Source organism: Geotrypetes seraphini, chromosome 2, assembly GCF_902459505.1.
Source record: "Geotrypetes seraphini chromosome 2, aGeoSer1.1, whole genome shotgun sequence".
Classification (NCBI taxonomy): Eukaryota; Metazoa; Chordata; class Amphibia; order Gymnophiona; family Dermophiidae; genus Geotrypetes; species Geotrypetes seraphini.
In genome coordinates, this window is record NC_047085.1 from 449,067,903 (window position 1) to 449,086,644 (window position 18,742).

The 18,742-nt window shown below is 46.5% G+C and overlaps 1 protein-coding gene across 7 annotated transcripts in view; it reads left to right on the forward strand.

Moving 5' to 3' along the window:
* CCDC7 (coiled-coil domain containing 7) overlaps window positions 1-18,742 on the forward strand; it is a 730,660-nt gene that overhangs the window by 227,878 nt on the left and 484,040 nt on the right. For all 7 annotated transcript variants that reach the window (XR_004538163.1, XM_033931492.1, XM_033931495.1 and 4 more), the window contains one exon: window positions 15,256-15,307. Coding sequence is in view for 6 of the 7 variants with exons in the window: in XM_033931492.1 (XP_033787383.1) it covers window positions 15,256-15,307 (52 nt within the window). In the remaining variant the exon portion in view is untranslated. The remainder of the gene's footprint in view (window positions 1-15,255; window positions 15,308-18,742) is intronic.

An 18,742-nucleotide genomic window follows, 5' to 3' on the forward strand; every position in this document is an offset into this window, starting at 1 on the left:
ATCCTCTCCAAACTTGACTACTGCAATGCCATTTACTTATGCCTAACAAAAAAAAGTCTTCAAAGACTCCAGCTTATCCAGAATACTGCAGCCAAGTTGATCTTTGCAAAATGCAAATCTGACCATGTCTCCCCACTCCTGTCCAATCTTCACTGGCTCTCAGTGATTTCCAGAATCCATTTCAAATGCTCCTGCCTGGCTTTTAAGATCATTCACGGCATCCTTCCTCCCCTAATCCCACTATCCTTTAACTTCTCGAGTCCTGACTCCACCAGACCTGCCCAAAGATATAAACTATCCTTCCCCTCTTCTACGCAGTATTCTCTATGGTATGGCTTAACCTCAAGAAAGGTTTCTCTAGATCAAACACAGCGATGAAGGTCCTCAACTTTAGAGGCACAGACTTCGAACGCATGGGAGGTTTTGTCGATCGGGAGCTGCAAAACCAAGCACAAACTGACAATGTGGAGACTATGTGGTCAACTCTGAAATTCACCCTGCACGAAGCAACTAATCGCTATATAAAAACAATTAGCCAAAGTCGGAGAAACAAAAGACCCCAGTGGTTCATTACTGAAATTTCAGACCTCGTTATGTTTAAATGATTTTTATTATTCCAGCAGTAAGAAGCAAATACAAACAGTAGTACCAGTCAGGAATTAACATTTTCAACAATATAATCAGTTCCCCTCCCATCCCCCCCTCCCCTCCCCTCCCCAAGAATCCATGGCCAGTCCAACAGCTGAGAGTGGGAATAAAATCTTAAAGATTCAAAAGTCTACTGCGAGCACACGGTGTGAGGTCCTGCCAGAAGTGCTCCCACACCTGACAAAATTTGCGACCCGGGCCAAGAGTCAAGTCTCCCACCATGCGTCTCTCAAGTGTTGCGTGCACTGTCATTAGGGATCTCCATTGTGCATATGACGGGGGATCACGGGAGAGCCAGTTGGTGAGGATGGCTTTTTTTCCCATCAAAAGGGCTCTGGAGATAAATGCTGACATTCCCCTGGGTTTGGGCGAGGCTATATTATAAAATCCAAATAACACCCTCGGTTGCGGAAGCCATCGCCTTCCCCAAAGCGATGTGGTATATAGGCCAAGATGTCTCCAAAACTGTTGGATTGCGGGGCAGGCCCAAAACATGTGACTCAAAGATGCGTGAGCCTGATTGCATTTCAGGCAAGAATGCGACGCAGTAATCCCCATCCGGACTGCACGTTCCGGTGGAATGTAAAGTCTAAGAACAATTTTCAATTGCATTTCCCAGTGAGTAATATTGGGTGACACCTTCTGAATGTTCTTCAGGACCTGTTGTAACTGTTGAGCAGTCAACTGGCAATGCAAGTCCTCAGCCCACGCTGTCGCTAATATATCCAGATTCATACTTGGTTGGCAATCCCGGAGCCCCACAATATGAAATCATAGAGGAATCCTCTGTTGGGCTGAAAGACTGAAGAGTTCCGAAAGCGCCTCCCTGCAGACTTCAGTTAGGGCAGCCACTGGGAGGGACTGAACATAGTGACGGATCTGGTAATAGGCGAAGAGATCATTAGCCTGTAGGTCAAAAGTTCGTTGCAGCTTGGCAAATGTGGCCAGGCTCCCCTCCTCCGAAAACAGGTGAAAAAGATATTGTAGACCTTGTGCTTGCCACCTAAGAAAGGTGGCATTTTGCATGCCCGGCTGGAAAGCTCCATTGCCCTGTATAGGCAAATATAAAGACACCCTAGAAGACAATTTGGCTGTTTTACAGACCCATCTCCATGTCCTTCTGGCCGGCGTAAAAATGGGGTAGTGAGACACCAAAGGACGCATCCTTGGATCCGCCACATGTAGAAAATAGCTCACATGGAACGGAGCCAGCAAAGATAACTCCAGTGGTGTAGCAGAAAAATCAGATGTTCCTCTAAACCAATCATTAATATGTCTCATCTGACAAGCCATAGCATACCAACGTACATTTAATAAACCATAGACCCCCTATCCCTGGGCAGACACATCCGTAGCAAGGGCATACGTGGTCGCTTACCACCCCATAGAAAACGTTGTAGCTCTTTCGTTAAACGAATGTTATGGGCATGGGACAGCAGCAGAGGTAAAACCTGAAAGCGATATAACCATTTGGGAAAGAGCACCATATTAAAAAGGGCTACCCGGCCCGCCACCGATAAGGGAAAAGTGGACCAATTCTGTAGATGTTGTGAGGTGTCTTGGAGCAATGGGGTGATATTGCTGGTGTACAGGGTCGTAAGGTCTCGGGGGATCTGTACCCCCAAATATCGAATTGAAGTCTGAGCCCATGTAAATGGGAAGTGACCGCTCCATGTCTGTTGTAGTGTCATGGGGCTAGCTAGGGCCATAGATTTCTGGTAGTTCAACATAAATCCCGAATAAAATTTGAATTCGTCAAGCGCTTGCAATAAATATCGAACAGAGTGAGCGGGGTCAGTTAGCAAAAATAATAGGTCATCTGCAAAGGCCAACACTTTGAGTGAATGAGTCCCGAAGTCCACACCCACTATGTCGGGGTCCTGAAACACTGTCCGAAGAAAGGGTTCGAGGTACAATAGAAATAAGAGGGGTGACAGAGGACAGCCCTGTCGAGTTCCCCTCTCAATAGGTATTGGGTCAGTAATAATGTCATTGACAAGTAGTCTTGCTGTTGGAGTGGAATATAAAGTGCGTAATGCCGAGGCGAACCAGCCAGATATCCCCATTCAATTTAACACTTCAAAGAGGTACGTCCAATTGACCTGGTCGAACGCCTGTGCCGCATCCAAACTGAGTAGAAGCATAGGAGTGTGATGGAACTGCGTGTGCGCTAAGGCTATCAATGCTTTACGTATGTTGTGTACTGCTTGTCTACCCTGTACAAAGCCGACTTGTGTGGATGCAATCACATTGGGGAGAAGGGTCGCTAATCTATCAGCTAAGATTTTGGACAGAATTTTGATGTCTACATTCAGCAAAGAAATTGGGCGATAGGACTCGGGAGCAGAACTGTCTTTGCCAGGCATCAATATCCGACCTCGTTAAAAAGAAGAAAAAAGTATTTATTGCCTACAAACATTTAGAAAAGCGGGAGGCAAAAGAAGACTATCTGGACAGGTCTAAAGCTGTCAAAAAGGCAGTCAGAGAGGCCAAGCTCAGAATAGAGGAGAATCTAGCGTGGAACATTAAGAAAGGGGATAAATCCTTCTTTAGGTATATTAGTGACAGGAAAAGAAACAAAGATGGGATAGAACGCCTTAGGCAATCGGACGGGAATTATGCAGAATCGGATTCCACTAAGGCCGAACTATTAAATGAATACTTTTGCTCAGTCTTCACCTGTGAGGCGCGGAGATCCGGTCCACAGTTACGGACGAGGGAAAGCCAGAAAGACCCATTTCAAGATTTTGAGTTTATGCCCAGTAGCATCTACTGCAAACTTTCAAGACTCAAAGTAAACAAAGCCATGGGACCAGACAACCTACACCCCAGGGTGCTCAGAGAGTTGAGTGAAGTCCTGGCAGAACCATTATCCGTGCTCTTCAATCTTTCCCTAAGCACGGGAAGAGTCCCCTTTGACTGGAAAACAGCTAACATTATTCCACTCCACAAAAAGGGCTGCAGGACAGAAACGGTAAACTACAGACCGGTGAGTCTCACATCCATAGTGAGCAAACTCATGGAAACACTGATCAAACAAAAGCTTGACACAATCCTGGACGAGGAAAATCTACGTGATCCCCACCAACACGGATTTACCAAGGGCAGGTCATGCCAATCAAATCTGATTAGCTTCTTTGACTGGGTAACAAGACAACTGGATGCCGGGGAGTCCTTGGACGTAGTGTATTTGGACTTCAGCAAAGCTTTTGATAGCGTCCCACACTGCAGGTTATTGAACAAGCTGAAATCGCTGGGATTAGGGGAAACATGGGTTAAGGATTGGCTGAGCGGTAGACTTCAGAGGGTGGTGGTAAACGGTACCACCTCCAAAACGTCGGATGTGACCAGTGGAGTGCCACAGGGCTCGGTCTTGGTCCCGATCCTATTCAACATATTCATAAGTGATATGACCCAAGAGCTTAGAGGAAAAATATCATTGTTCGCCACCGCCGCCAAACTGTGCAACATAGTAGATAAAAGCACTTTGCCTGACAGTATGACGCAGGACCTACTACTATTGGAACAATGGTCATCGACTTGGCAGCTCAGCTTCAATGCTAAAAAATGTAAAGTAATGCACTTGGGTACAAGAAATCCATGCAGAACTGACACACTAAATGGTGAGACCTTAACTAGGATCACGGCAGAACGTGATTTAGGAGTAATCATTAGTGATAACATGAAAACTGCCAATCAAGTGGAAAAGGCTTCCTCCAAAGCAAGGCAAATGATGGGTTGTATCTGTAGAGGTTTTGTCAGCAGAATGCCAGAAGTCAATGCCGCTGTACAGATCCATGGTGAGACCTCATTTGGAATATTGTGTTCAATTCTGGAGACCTCATTACCAGAAAGATGTGCTGAGAATTGAGTCAGTTCAGCGAATGGCCACCAAGATGGTCTCGGGGCTCAAGGATCTCCCGTATGAAGAAAGGCTGAATAAATTGCAGCTGTACTCATTTGAGGAACGGAGAGAGAGAGGAGACATGATTGAGACGTTTAAATATATCACGGGATGTATCGAGGTGGAAGAGGATATATTCCGTCTTATAGGACCCTCGTCCACCAGAGGGCATCCGCTGAAAATCATGGGAGGGAAATTTCATGGTGATTCCAGAAAGTATTTCTTCACTGAAAGGGTGGTCGATCATTGGAACGAACTCCCACTGCAGGTGATTGAGGCCAACAGCGTGTCAGATTTTAAAAATAAATGGGATATTCACCTGGGATCTCTAAGGGTGTAAAGGCAGGGGGGTGGGTCAGTATAATCAAGGGGTGGGTCCTTAGAGTGGGCAGACTTGATGTGCTATGGCCCTTTTCTGCCGTCATTTTCTATGTTTCTATGCAGGTAAACTGGGAAAATCTCTTCTCTTCAAAATCACAGGTCTCTGGAATGACCTTACTATCCCGTTGCGGAACCTGGGCTCTCTCCAACTATTCTGCAAGCAACTGAAAACTTGGCTCTTCTCTTTTTTTTTTAAACGTATTTTTATTAACAGTGGAAACACACCGCCCAATAGGGCAGAATAACAAACTTCTGTAAGTCACAAACAGTCCATTACAGGTGAAATGTCAAAACAGAAACAAAGCCTCCCCCACGAATCCCCCCTCACAGGTACAATATGCATACAAGCGAAAGAAACGTTGGTAGTAGGGGGGGGCAAAGGCAGAGAAGAACAACAATGATAAATAGACCGCCCATCATGGACAGCGATCTCCCACCGTGTTTTTGTATATACCCTATGGATATCCCACAAAACCACACAGAGCTCAGGATACCATTCACATCCAACAACATCCACTCCATACAAACCGACCACTCATATCCCCAAACATCTCCCTTCCCTCCCCCCACCTACCCCCCCTCCCCCCCCAGGACACCAAGGAGTATCATAGAAAGAAAATGAAAGAAAATGAATGGTAGGGGTGTATCAAGGGCCCAGCCAAGGTAGCGCAGAAGAAAGCCAAGCTAAGTTAGGCGAGCTCCAGGTCCCCCTCCTGTTCTCGTGATGGCAACAGGTCCCGCAGCCTCTCCCACAAGCCAACGTAGTGCTGCTTAAACACACTCAGCGATCTAGCATAAGATTGAATTTCAAACCTAGCCGTCTCCCGAAGCCTACTCCTCCATTGAGGTATCGGGGGGGGGGGGTTCCTCGGCCATCCAATAAGTTAAGATCAGCTTCTTAACTACGAGAACAACATTATAAAAAAATCTACATTGGGGTGTGGTGAAACCTTGATCCTGGAGAGAGGTCTGCAGATCCAGGAGAAGAAACCCATAGTCCCATTCAACATCGCGCTGTACAGCTCTCTCCATTAGGGAGAGAGCCTCCCTCCAGACACTCAGTCGGGGGCACTCCAGGAAAGAATGGAGATATGTGCCTGCTCGATTCTTGCACTTTACACAGAAATCACTATCCCATAATCCCATGCGCGCCCCCCGCTGAGCCGTGAAATAGGCACGGTGAAGGATCTTAAACTGTAGTTCTTGAAAATCTGCAGATTTAGTGTATGAGTATAGAGTAGCAAAGCAGGCCCCGAACTGTGGTTCGGAAATATCCTGTCCCAAGTCCCGAGCCCAGGAAGCGCGCACTGGAGAAAGTACCGACAAAGGGAGAGATGATTTGAGTATTCGATACCAGTGCGCGAGGGAATTGGTTACGGGCGGTGTGGCCGAAAAAAGGGTGTCCAGGGGGCCCTTGTCCCAGACCCCAGTATCTCCTCTGCGTTCAGCATCCCAGTAGTGACGTACTTGAAAGTAAGAAAACAAGTAATGTAGGGGAAGACCCCACGCGTCCCGTATTTGCTGAAAGGAGGGGAACCCGGCAGAGGACAGTTCCAGTATATCCTCCATCATCCTACAGCCCCGAGCCGCCCACTGCTGAAAGACTGATCTACCCCAGCCCGGCTGAAACCTGGAATTGCCCCCCAAATGGAGAAAGGGAGATGTGTCAGGTGGTAATTGCTGTCTGCGCCGCCACCAACGCCACGCCAGCCTAAACGGGCGCAGAAAACGGAAACAAACTAAATATCGTCTCCCAGGATCGTCCTGTCTGTGTAATATATTCATGAAGTGAAAAGGGGAACTCCAGCCCTCTAGCCATCCCCGAGGGGAATAGCGAAAGCACCCTGTGTAACTCTCATGAATCCATCGAAAAAGGGACGCTACATTATAAAGCCGAATGTCCGGGACATTTAGCCCCCCCAGCGATTTATCCAAGATAAGTTTGGACATCGTGATCCGAGGGGCTCGGGATCTCCAAATGAATCGGGAGATTGTAGTTTTAAAAGCAAGTTCGTCCCGCCTGGTAAGCCACAGCGGCATAGTCTGTAAGGGATACAGGAGTTTCGGTACCAGAACCATTTTCACTAGAGCCACCCGTCCCAGGATTCCCAACGGCAGTTCCTGCCAGGACTGACACAGCTGTCCAATCGCCTCAAGCGGGCGGCGAATATTTGCATTATAAAGTGTAGGCAGATCGGTGCTAAGATATATTCCAAGATAGCGCATTGGTTTGTTCGTGGGTGCTATAGGCAACACCGCGTGCCACGGCTCCGCCTGGCGTCCTGTTAGCATCAGGAGTTCCGACTTGCTACAATTAACCTGTAAGCCCGACAGTGCCCCAAAAGCTCGAATCACCGCCAAAGCTCTGGGCAGATGGATGGGGACCTGATCCATATAAAGTAAGATATCGTCCGCAAACAAACTGATTTTACATTCCCGTCCCCGTACTACAATGCCCGTAAGAGTCTCATCCTGCCGGATCTTAGCCGCGAGTGGCTCAATGGCCAAAAGAAAGAGGAGTGGGGAAAGAGGGCAGCCCTGCCTCGTACCTCTCTGCAAACCAAAATCCGCAGTAAGACCCCCATTGATAAGTAAGCGCGCCCTGGGATTATGGTACAGAGCCGTCACCCAGGCCAGAAACTCTCCCTGGAAACCACCCCTACGCAGGACCCAGAAGAGATAGTCCCAAGAGATGCTATCAAAAGCTTTCTCCATGTCCAATCCCGCAACCGCCTCCTGGCCACCCCGGCCTACCCTGTCATGAATTGCCCCCAATACCTTCATCAGGTTCATGGAGGCGTAACGGCCCGGTACGAATCCGACCTGGTCGGGGTGAATGAGATCAGGGAGAAAACTATTCAGGCGCCGCGCCATAGTCGCGGCCAAGAGTTTAATATCCTGATCCAGGAGAGAAATTGGACGGAACGATCCCACCAGATCCGGGTCTTTACCCGGCTTTGGGAGCAGGACTATGTGGGCCATGTTATCCTGAAAGGAACCTCCCGTCCGCGCCACCTCGTTATACATTGCGCTCAAGGGCTGTGCTACGAGATCCTCAAGAATGCGATAGTATTCAGGTCCAAACCCATCCGGCCCGGGTGCCTTCGCCAGTTTGAGGGAACGAATGGTGGTTCGGAGTTCAGCCCCGGAGATGGGCTGGCTCAAAAAAGCAGCCTGGTCCTCCTCTAGGCGCGGTAATGATAAGCCCCTGAAAAAATCCCCGAGGGCAATCTCGTCCAGTGGGCGCCTACCATATAGGGTCTCATAATACTTAACAAACTGTTCCGCTATTTGGCTTTCCCCGGGCCTTACGTTTAGTAGCCGTATATGCGATCACATGTCCCCTCAGAACTGCCTTAGAGGCGTACCAGTAAGTTACCGGTCCAATGTCAGGAGTGTCGTTAGTGGCCTGATAGTCTGCCCAGCGAGCTCTTAAAAATGTCCGAAATTCCTGATCATGATACAGGTGCAACGCCATTTTCCAAGAGGAAGCTTTGCCGCCTGCTGCGAGAGTCAAGGTGAGGTCCACGGTGGCGTGATCCGAGATCGTGGACTCCACTATTTCTGATTTAGCAGCCCGTGAGAACAGTCTTTGGTCAAGCAGAATGTAGTCCAGTCGGGCATACGCTTTATGGACATGTGAGTAAAAAGTAAAATCCGATTCGAACGGGTGTAGTGCCCGCCAGGCGTCCACCAGGCCTAAGTGCTGTGTCAAAAAGCCCACCCCCTTGTTGTCATGGTCTCTCAGGCTACCCCTAGGAGGTTTGCAATCCACCCCTGGGTCTGCAGTGATATTCATATCCCCCCCCAGGATCACCTGGTAGTCCGGGTAGGCTGATACCTGAGATAGGAGTGTGGAGAAAAATTTATGACAGTAAGTGTTTGGGGCGTATAAGTTACAGAGCAACAGTTTTTGTCCCCAGAGATCCCCCAGTGCAATGACATATCTCCCCTCCCAGTCAGTCAGTTGTTTATGCAGGACAAACGGCAACCGCTTGTGGATCAAAATAGCCACCCCCCGCCGGCGGCCCCCTGAAGTGGAGGAGTAGACATCCCCAACCCAATTTTTCCGCAATTTAGAGTGTTCAATCTGTGTTAGATGGGTTTCCTGCAGAAATGCCACATCCGCTTTCAGATTTCGTAAGCTGGCAAGGATACGAGAGCGCTTTACTGGGGACCTGATGCCATCAACATTAAAGGTAACAACCCTTAGATCAGCCATAGCAACTAGAGAGTAGCGGTATGCTGCGTTAAAACCCAGGGAGCACCAGCCCCCCAAGAACAGGAGAGTTCAACCATTTTCCCCCAGCCAAACACAAGTTGAGCCTGCGCAGAGTGAACAAATAGGTACCGACGAAGCCTCCCAGCAGAGCCTCGCCGCCCTCGATAACCAGGTGCCCCCTACCCCAGCACACCCAACCCCCATGCATCCCCCCCGCACATTCATCCCAGACTCAGACATGCCTTCCCCCTCACACACCTCCCAACAGCCCCCCAACCCCCCTTCCCACCCCACCCTATCCCCCCATGCTGATCCCTCCCCACCAGCATACAAACCCATATAAAGCCCCCAGCCTGCCCGGAGACCTCCCCCCCACCCACAGAAAACACCCCCACTACATTTCAAACAAGCACACAGTCCAGGAATTAAACAGAAACCTAAGCAGAAAACAAATAGGTTGGTACCATCAAGTTCAGATCAAACTCTCCATAATGTCTGCAGTCTACCCAAAAGATCTCCGAGCTGTCCAGAGTAGCTGACGCAGAGTATCGCCAGAAATGTCCCTCATAAAGGGATGCGGCCGACAGACATGCAGGGATCCATGTATTCGCCTCCTCACCCAGGCCCGGCGCAGCTAAACTTAGGGCACCCGAGCCCCGCCGCCGGATCTGTCCTGGAGGCCATCTCAAAACAGGAATACAGGGCCACATCTCCAGGTTAGTAAAGGTCTCATAGCCACACATGGCACTCGAGCAATGTACCGGGCAAATAGCCACTCCACCAGTCCAGCTCAAAAAGATCCCATCTCGACACGTATGAAAAGCAGATGTATGGTAAGAAAAGATCCCAATCAGGTACTTCTGGGCTGTATGGGTCTTCAGGCAGGCAAAGTCGCCAGGAACGCCTTGGCTTCATCACCGCTGTTGAAATTAAGGGTCTTACCGTCATGCCAGACCCTGAGCTTCGCGGGGTAAACCAGGGCAAATTTGATACCCCTGTTGTGGAGGTCCGTGCAGGATGGCGCCATGATCTTGCGTTGGGCCGCCACCCGCACCGAGTAATCATTGAACATGAGTACTCTTGAGCCTTTGTAGTCCAGGGCCCCCGCCTTTCGGTAAGCCCTTAGCAGTAGTTCCTTTTCCCGCCAGTTCGTGTAACGAGCTATGGCTGTCCTCGCCCTTCCCCCCTCCATGGGTCGGGTGCCGATACGGTGCGCTCGTTCGCAGGCAAAGGCCTCCGCGCCACCGGTCAGCTGCAGAGTTTCTGGTAGCCACGTGCTGAAAATGGTATACAGTTCTTGCTCACCCACCGTCTCAGGGAGCCCGACCAGCCGCAAGTTGTTCCGGCGGCTCCTATTCTCCTGCTCCTCCAGGGCGGCTTGTAGCTCCCGGGACGTTTTCTTAAGTTCTTCTACTTGGGCAGTCAGGCTGGAGCACGTGTCCTCCTGGTCGGACACCCGCTGCTCGACATCCGTCAAGCGTCGGCTGTGGGAGTCATACTTCTCATTCATTTCCTCCACAGCCGACTGGATCTTATTAAGTCTGTCCGCCAGCGCCGCCGTAACCGACCGTGTAATGTCCGTTATCCAGTCACCAGCGGGTATGGTAAAAGTGGCCGGCTCCGCCGCCATTTTGGAGGGGGTTAGCGAGGGCTTGTCCCGATTGCTCTTTGCCGATTTTACGGGCATACCCTGTTCCGGCGTGAATGCTCTGCGCTGCTAGTGCCGGGCGGAGAGTAAGTCCCCTTCCTGTGTGCTCGCAGCTCCGGTAGGGGTACAAAAAGCCGATTTTATCGCTGTTTTAAAGTCCGTGGGGCAGGAGCTCTCCTTCCGTGCGTCTGCTTAGACAGGCTGCATCACGTGACCCCTCCGGCTCTTCTCTAACATGTAATTCTATTTTCCCCCTTACTCTTCCATTCTATATATAAGCTCATGTAAACCTTTTCCTTTTCTCTTGTTATATTTTAAGTTCTTGTAAACCGTGCCGAGCTCCACTTCCGTGGAGAGGATGCGGTATATAAACTTAAAGTTTAGTTTAGTATCTAAAATTTGAATGAGTACCGTATTTTTTGCTCCATAAGACGCATCTCACCATAAGATGCACCCCAGATTTAGAGAAGGAAAACAAGAAAAAAAAAACCCATTGTGAACCAAATTGTATACTAATATATACCCGACGCCTTTAAATTCCATCCCAGCCCCCCCAATCAATCATCATTTTTACATACCCCCAGCACCTTTAAATTCCGTCCCAGCCCCCCAGCACCTTTAAATTCTGACCCTGCACTCCCCAATCAATCATCATTTTTACATACCCCCCTCCCAGCACATTTAAATTCAATCCCAACCCCCCAACACCGTTAAATTCCATCCCAGCCCCCCCCCCAGGTGGTACCTTTAAATGTTGGAGGTCGGTGGACGGTTGCCTGCTGCTTGTCGGGGCCCGCAGAGCACAAGTGCGCTAATGCCTAGGTCCGGACACTTCCCTAATTGGGCCGGTCGCTGGTACTTCGCAGGGCTGTTGTCTGCTGATTACCGGCACATCGGGGCCAGCGGCGCATAAGCGCCACTTCTGAATGGCTGCTCAATTCTACTGAGGCAGCCAATCAGAAGTGGCATCTGCCCATGCAGCAGCGCGCTTGTGCGCCGCTGACCCCGACATGCAGGTAATCAACAGGCAGCAGCCCTGCAAATCACCAGCGACCGGCCCAATTAGGGAAGTGTCCTGGCCCAGGCATTAGCGCGCTTGTGCTCCACGGGCCCCGACAAGCAGCAGGCAGTTGTCCACTGACCTCCAACATTTAAAGGTACTGCCGGGGTTTTTTTTTCTGTGTGTGTTTATTCGCTTCATAAGACGCACCCTTATTTCCGCCCACTTTTTTTGGGGAAAAAAGTGTGTCTTATGGAGCGAAAAATACGGTATTTTCTTTTCTTTTATATTGTAAATTGGGAAAACTTTTGTTTGTTCAATAAGTTTATTTTGTTGAAATTATGATAAACTAGTCTTTAAGCCCATTACATTAACGGGTGCTAGAATAGATGTGTCTGTCTTTCTGTGTTTCTTTATCTCTCTCTCCTTGGCCACTGTCTGTATCCTTCTGTCTCCCCCTCCCCCCCAAGCAAAGCTGTCTCCAAATGTCTCTCAATGGCCCTCTTCTGTCTTTCCCTCCAGAGCAAAGCTGTTTGTCCCCTTTCCCTATCTCCCCATGGCCCCTTCTGTCTCCCCCCAGCACACCCCTCCCCCCAAAGCAGCCCCCTATCCCTCTCCCTGTCTCTCCATGGCCCCTTCTGTCTTCCCCCCCAGAGCAAAGCTGTTTGCCCCAAGCACACCCCTCCCCCCAAAGCAGCCCCCTTTCCCTCTCCCGCTGACTCTCTCTCTGGCCCCCTTTCTCTGTCTGTCTTTCTGTCCCTCTCCCTCCCCTGTGTCTTTCTTTCTTTCTGTCTCCCTCCCTCCCGCTGTCTGTCTGTCTTTCCCTCCTATCCCCCCCTTTCCTGTGTAGAAGCAGTAGCAGCATTTTCCCCACTCCCCCTTTCCCTTTTCTTCCCTTATCTTCCCTGCTCCGTTCGGCCCCTCCCCTTCTTTTACTGCCATTGTCGATCCGGCCTGCTCCTGACCCTCCCACCGCTGACAAACCTCGGGACTCCAGTCGCATAGGCAGCACTTTAAACACGTTGCTTCGCGGCCTTCTACTGGCGATTTCCTCTGCCGCGTCTGTCTCCGATGATGTCATCAGAGACACGGCAGAGGAAATCGGCAGAGAAGGGCGCGAAGCAGCGTGTTTATAGTACTACCTACACAGCTGGAGCCTGGAGGCGACGGAGAGGGCAGGGGGTGCTAGCGGCCGGCAGCGGTGGAGAGCAGGGAAGGGCTCCCGTGAGACCAGACCGTAAGCTGCACATGCGCACTTCCTATGTGTGCTACAGCTCATGGAAAACGGACACACGCATAGGAAGTGCGCATGTGCGGCTTACTGTTTTATTATATTAAGATGAATAAAGAAAGAAAAAAAAAGAAAGAAAGAAAGGACGAGAGAGGGGTTCAAGGGCAGGGTGTCCCTTTGCTGGGAGAGACAGGATAGAAAGGTTCTGGAGTCATTGGTTTCCACATTGGACCTTGCTGGTAGTAATGCATCAGTGTTAGCACACACAAATCCAAACATATAATAACTTTAGTGGATTACAGGTTGGTCAGTGACATCTACTTCTGCTCTGTTACTCTGTAGTCAGCTACTTCTTAACCTTACTGAAACTCTCCAAATCCTAGCCTGCATCTAGATGCTGATTTGACTTTTTCAACTATCAAATTTAATCTAAGACCTGTTTTACATTGTTGAGTTAAGTTCCTACATCTTATAGATGACACAATTTCTCAATGATTACAAATGAAAAGCACAGATAAATGTGGTTAAATTTAATTCTGTAACACCTTGTCTAGGATTCCAGGGAACAATGTACTAAGCTACCTTATTGGCCAATTTTAATGAGTACCATCTTCAACAAAACCTCACACAATGCCCAATATTTATGTTTGTTTATATTTATGATCAAAATTTTGTGTACAGCCCTTTGCAGAGCATCAAATAGTTTACAATCAATAATCAGTAAATGAGGAAAATAGGTAAAACTTCATAGTAGAATCTTTGAAAATAAAAATATACTAGTGTAAGAAAGACTATAAAAGAAAGTATGAAAAGCAGTAAAACAGTAGACCTAACATCCATCTCCTCATCACAGAACTTCTGATTCCTAAGCCTTAAAGCCCCTTAACAGTGGTCAAAAGCCTGAAAATAGAAATGGATCTTCAGTGCTGTTTTGAACTTAGAGAGGGAGAGTGCCAGATAAATATATTTCAGCAGTGAGTCTCACAAAAAGAGAACTGAACAATAAAATACAGACTGCTTGAGAATGAAGAGGTCTTTTGGGGATTTATTAAATAATCATGTTAGGTAAATCAGCCATCTAGACTGAAGAGACTTAAGCATCAGGAGAAGAATCTTAAATTGGACCCTATATGAGACAGTAATGCATTGTTCTTTCATCAACAGTGGGGTAATAAGCGCTTAGCATGTGACATGACCTTCACAGCTTTGCTCTACATGAGATAGTATTTTCAAGTTTATTTATTATTTAGCATTTATAGACGAACAGGTATTCAAGTATTTCTTCCTATCTGTCCCACTTGGTTTACAATCTGACTAATATATAGTAGATTATAAGCCCACCGGGACAGATATGGAGAAATGCTTGAGTACCCGAATGTAAATCACTTAGGCTAAATACGCTAAATACTAAATAAACTTGAAAGAACTTTATCTAGTGTAGAGTAAAGCTATGAAAGTCATGTTACATGCCAGGCGCTTTGATTATATTACCCCATTGTTGATGAAAGAACAATGGCTTCCAGTCTTATATAGGGTTCAATTTAAGATTCTTCTTGTGATGCTTAATTAAGTCTTATGACCACTACCTCAGATTCAGAAAACTTTTAAAAGCATTTCTCTACCAAGACAGGATGCCAGTCCTGAAGTAACTGAAATGGTAATTATAAAAACCTATTCCTAAACTGTCTAATGCAACTCCTTGGACAAAATGAAGAGCCAATAATGACCTACTTTTACTAAGGTGCGCTAACCGATTTAGCGCACGCTAACACATCCATAGACTAACATGCATGCGTTAGCTAAATCAGGTTGCGCTCGCTAAATCGGTTAGCGCACCTTAGTAAAAGAGGGGGTATGTATTTGAAGCTATAACCTATCTGTATTAATAGTTGTACTGATCTACCTGTACTAGCAACCCTTTTGAATGTCCGTGTCAATCTGTTCATTGTAACTTCCTGGGTAACTGACCCAACCTCTTGTAATGTAATCCAACCTTGAACTGAATAGGTAAAGGCAGAATAGAAAACATGATTAATGTAACATAGCATTTGGATTTGGGAATGAGTATGAGCTGTTGACCTGAAAGTAACACCCCCCCCAAAAAAATAAAAAAAAACACCACCAAAACCTGTACTTACCAAAGTCAATCTATTTGAGCTTTTCTGTTTTTATCAACTTTAGCTTTAATAGGTCAGTTAATAAAAACTATTTTAAATTACAGGCAAGATGAAGAGGGACATCAGAAAGTGCTAGAAGAATTAGTAGTGGCAAAGGTAATTTACTAAGGACAAGAACAAATAGTAGGTAGTTGTCTGGTTCATACTGATATTTGTATTTTCTGTAAAGTTTTGCTACTTTGCTATATACTAAAACTGCATATTTTAAATGTAATGTAATGTAATTTATTTCTTATATACCGCTACATCCGTTAGGTTCTAAGCGGTTTGAAGAAAGTATACATTAAGATTATAAATGAGAAGTAAGAAGGTACTTAAAAAAAATTCCCTTACTGTCCCGAAGGCTCACAATCTAACTAAAGTACCTGGAAATTAATAAAGAAGAGAAAATAAAGATGGTTGAAAAAAGAAAAATTCTATGTGAACTTATAGGATGGAAATTAAACTGACAGTGAAGAACTGTATGAAAAATACATATGGAATGCAGTTAGAGAGGGTAGGTTACAATCTATTTATGGTATTTGTTTAATTGGAAGGTGTTAAGGTGGGTAATTTGGGGGAAGGTTATCTGAAGGTAGGTGAATCTTCTGGAGGTAAAAGAGGAGGGGTTAAGATATTTGGATGAATTTTTTGAAAAGCAGGGTTTTGATTTCTTTTCTGAATGTTTTGAAGTTGTCTGATATTGTCATAAGATTGGAGATGGAATGGTTGATTTTTGCTGCTTGTGCTGCCAGAAGGTTGTCAAACATTTTCTTGCATTGTGTGCCTTTGAGTGGGGGGAAGGCGAAAGGGTTCGAGGTTCTTCTGTGTCTTGAGGTGGAGATTTGGTTTAAGCGGTTGTTTAGATAGGAGGGGGAAGAGCCGTGTAATGCTTTGAATATCAGGCAGTGGAATTTGAATTGGATTCATGCTTGTATGGGTAGCCAGTGAGAGTCTAAGAAGGCAGTTGTTATGTGATCATATTTTAATCTGTTTTAGTAGTCTTCCTGCCTATTTTCAACACTTGAACAGAGGGTTCTGTGTTTTCTTCCGTCTCTTCATCAATAGGGATGTATGCCAGAAAGTATCCTTATCACCTTTGAACAGGCGCTTGGGATATATAGAAAATGTTCCATTTGAGAATTCATTCAGGCCTTAGTCTTTTGAGTGTTCATAGACTCTTCAATTAAAAGTAGCCCCAGGCATGCTTGTTTTTGAGGAATGATGTTATTATGACTCCCTTTATAAAGCAAGGCAGAGTTAGAGAAGCTCATATTTAGAAACAAATGAGCAAGATTCATAAAGGAAAATATGTGCATGGGCTACATTAAATTGTACAGGTCTACAAGGAGACCTCAGGATTGTACAGCTACATTTTATTGTGCCTATGTGGAAAAATCTATACTATCTCATAACTGCAAACACTGAAGTAGATGTAACTGATTGCTCTCAGAGGACAAACATGTATCAAGAGTTAAAACAGGTGTGCAGAAGATTGTAACGGATATGGAAAAAAGCTAATTTAGATTCCAATAAGATGACTTGGAGAGTTGATATCAGGAAATATAACCTAGAGCTTAGGACAGCTAGAAAAAACTACTATGGTACTAAGATAGCTAGTTCTGACAACCAAAGCAATGCTCTCTTTAACCTCTGGCGCTCTCTAATCTCAGCTAGTGCAAGACCAAATCAAATCTGTATCCCAACTGCAGAGAACTTAGCAAAATTTTTTAACAAAATTACACTCATCAGGGACACGTTTCCTGTTGTAAATCCTGATGATTTGTTTTTAGGCTCTAATGATTTAGTGGTGACTCCAGTGGATCGAATTTGGAACACTTTAAAACCATTTTCTGAAATCCAATTTATAAAGCTATGCGAAAAACTGAAAAAAATGTAGTTGTAAATTGGATCCTTTCTCCTCATATTTATTTGGGGATATTCCCCCACAAGCCATTACATGGCTGACCTTAATGTTAAATCATTTTCTTGAAAATGGATAGTTCTCATCAAGTATGGGGCACATAATTTTGCTAACTCAATTTAAAAAGTGCTGACTTGGACCCTCCTGTTTCCTCTCATTACCATCTTATCGCAAATATACCATTACTAACGAAAATAATGGAATAAGAACATAAGAATTGCCGCTGCTGGGTCAGACCGGTGGTCCATTGTGCCCAGCAGTCCACTCACACGGCGGCCCTTAGGTCAAAGACCAGTGCCCCTGAGACTAGCCTTACGTTCAGATTCAGCAGGAACTTGTCTAATTTTGTCTTGAGTCCCTGGAGGGTATTTTCCCCTATAACAGCCTCCGGAAGAGCGTTCCAGTTTTCTACCACTCTCTGGGTGAAGAAGAATTCCTTAGGTTTCTCCAGAATCTATCCCCTTTTAACTTTAACGAGTGCCCTCTCGTTCTCTCTACCTTGGAGAGGGTGAACAACCTGTCTTTATCTACTTAGCCTATTCCCTTCATTATCTTTAATGTTTCGATCATGTCCCCTCTCAGTTTCCTCTTTTCAAGGGAGAAGAGGCTCACTGTATGGCAACTCCTCCAGCCCCTTAACCGGGCAACTACAGACCTGTGAGCCTTACGTCTGTCCCTGGAAAGATGGTTGAAGCACTGATCAAGGATAGCATAGTCCGGCACTTAGATATACACGAATTGCTGAAACCCAGCCAACATGGGTTCAGGAAAGGGAAATCATGTTTAACGAATTTGCTTCAATTTTTTGAGACCGTGAACAAGCAAATTGATAGTGGAATGCCGGTGGACATAATATATTTGGACTTCCAGAAGGCATTCGACAAAGTTCCGCATGAAAGACTTCTCAGGAAACTACAATGCCATGGAATAGAGGGAGATATACACAGGTGGATAGGCAAATGGCTGGAAAACAGGAAGCAGAGAGTGGGCATAAATGGGAAGTTCTCAGACTGGGAGAAAGTGACTAGTGGTGTGCCCCAGGGCTCGGTACTTGGGCCGATCCTATTTAACATTTATATCAATGACCTTGAAGACGGAATATCCAGTGAGATCATTAAGTTTGCAGACGACACAAAGCTATGCCGGACAATCAGAACGCAGAAAGATAGCGAAGAACTCCAGAGCGACTTGTATCAGTTAGAGAAATGGGCAGAGCAATGGCAGATGAAGTTCAACGTGGAGAAATGCAAAGTAATGCATTTAGGCAGTAAGAATAAGGAACACGAGTATAGAATGTCAGGAGCAACTCTTGGTAAGAGCGAACAAGAAAGGGACCTGGGTGTACTGATAGATAGGACCCTGAAGCCGTCGGCACAATGTGCGGCAGCGGCAAAGAAAGCGAACAGAATGTTAGGAATGATAAAGAAAGGAATCATGAGCAGATCGGAGAAAGTCATAATGCCGCTTTATAGAGCAATGGTCAGACCACACTTGGAATACTGTGTCCAACATTGGTCTCCCAAACTAAAGAGGGATATAAAACTGCTGGAGAGGGTGCAGAGACGAGCAACGAAGCTAATAAGAGGTATGGAGAACTTGGAATATGAGGAACGACTCAAGAAACTAGG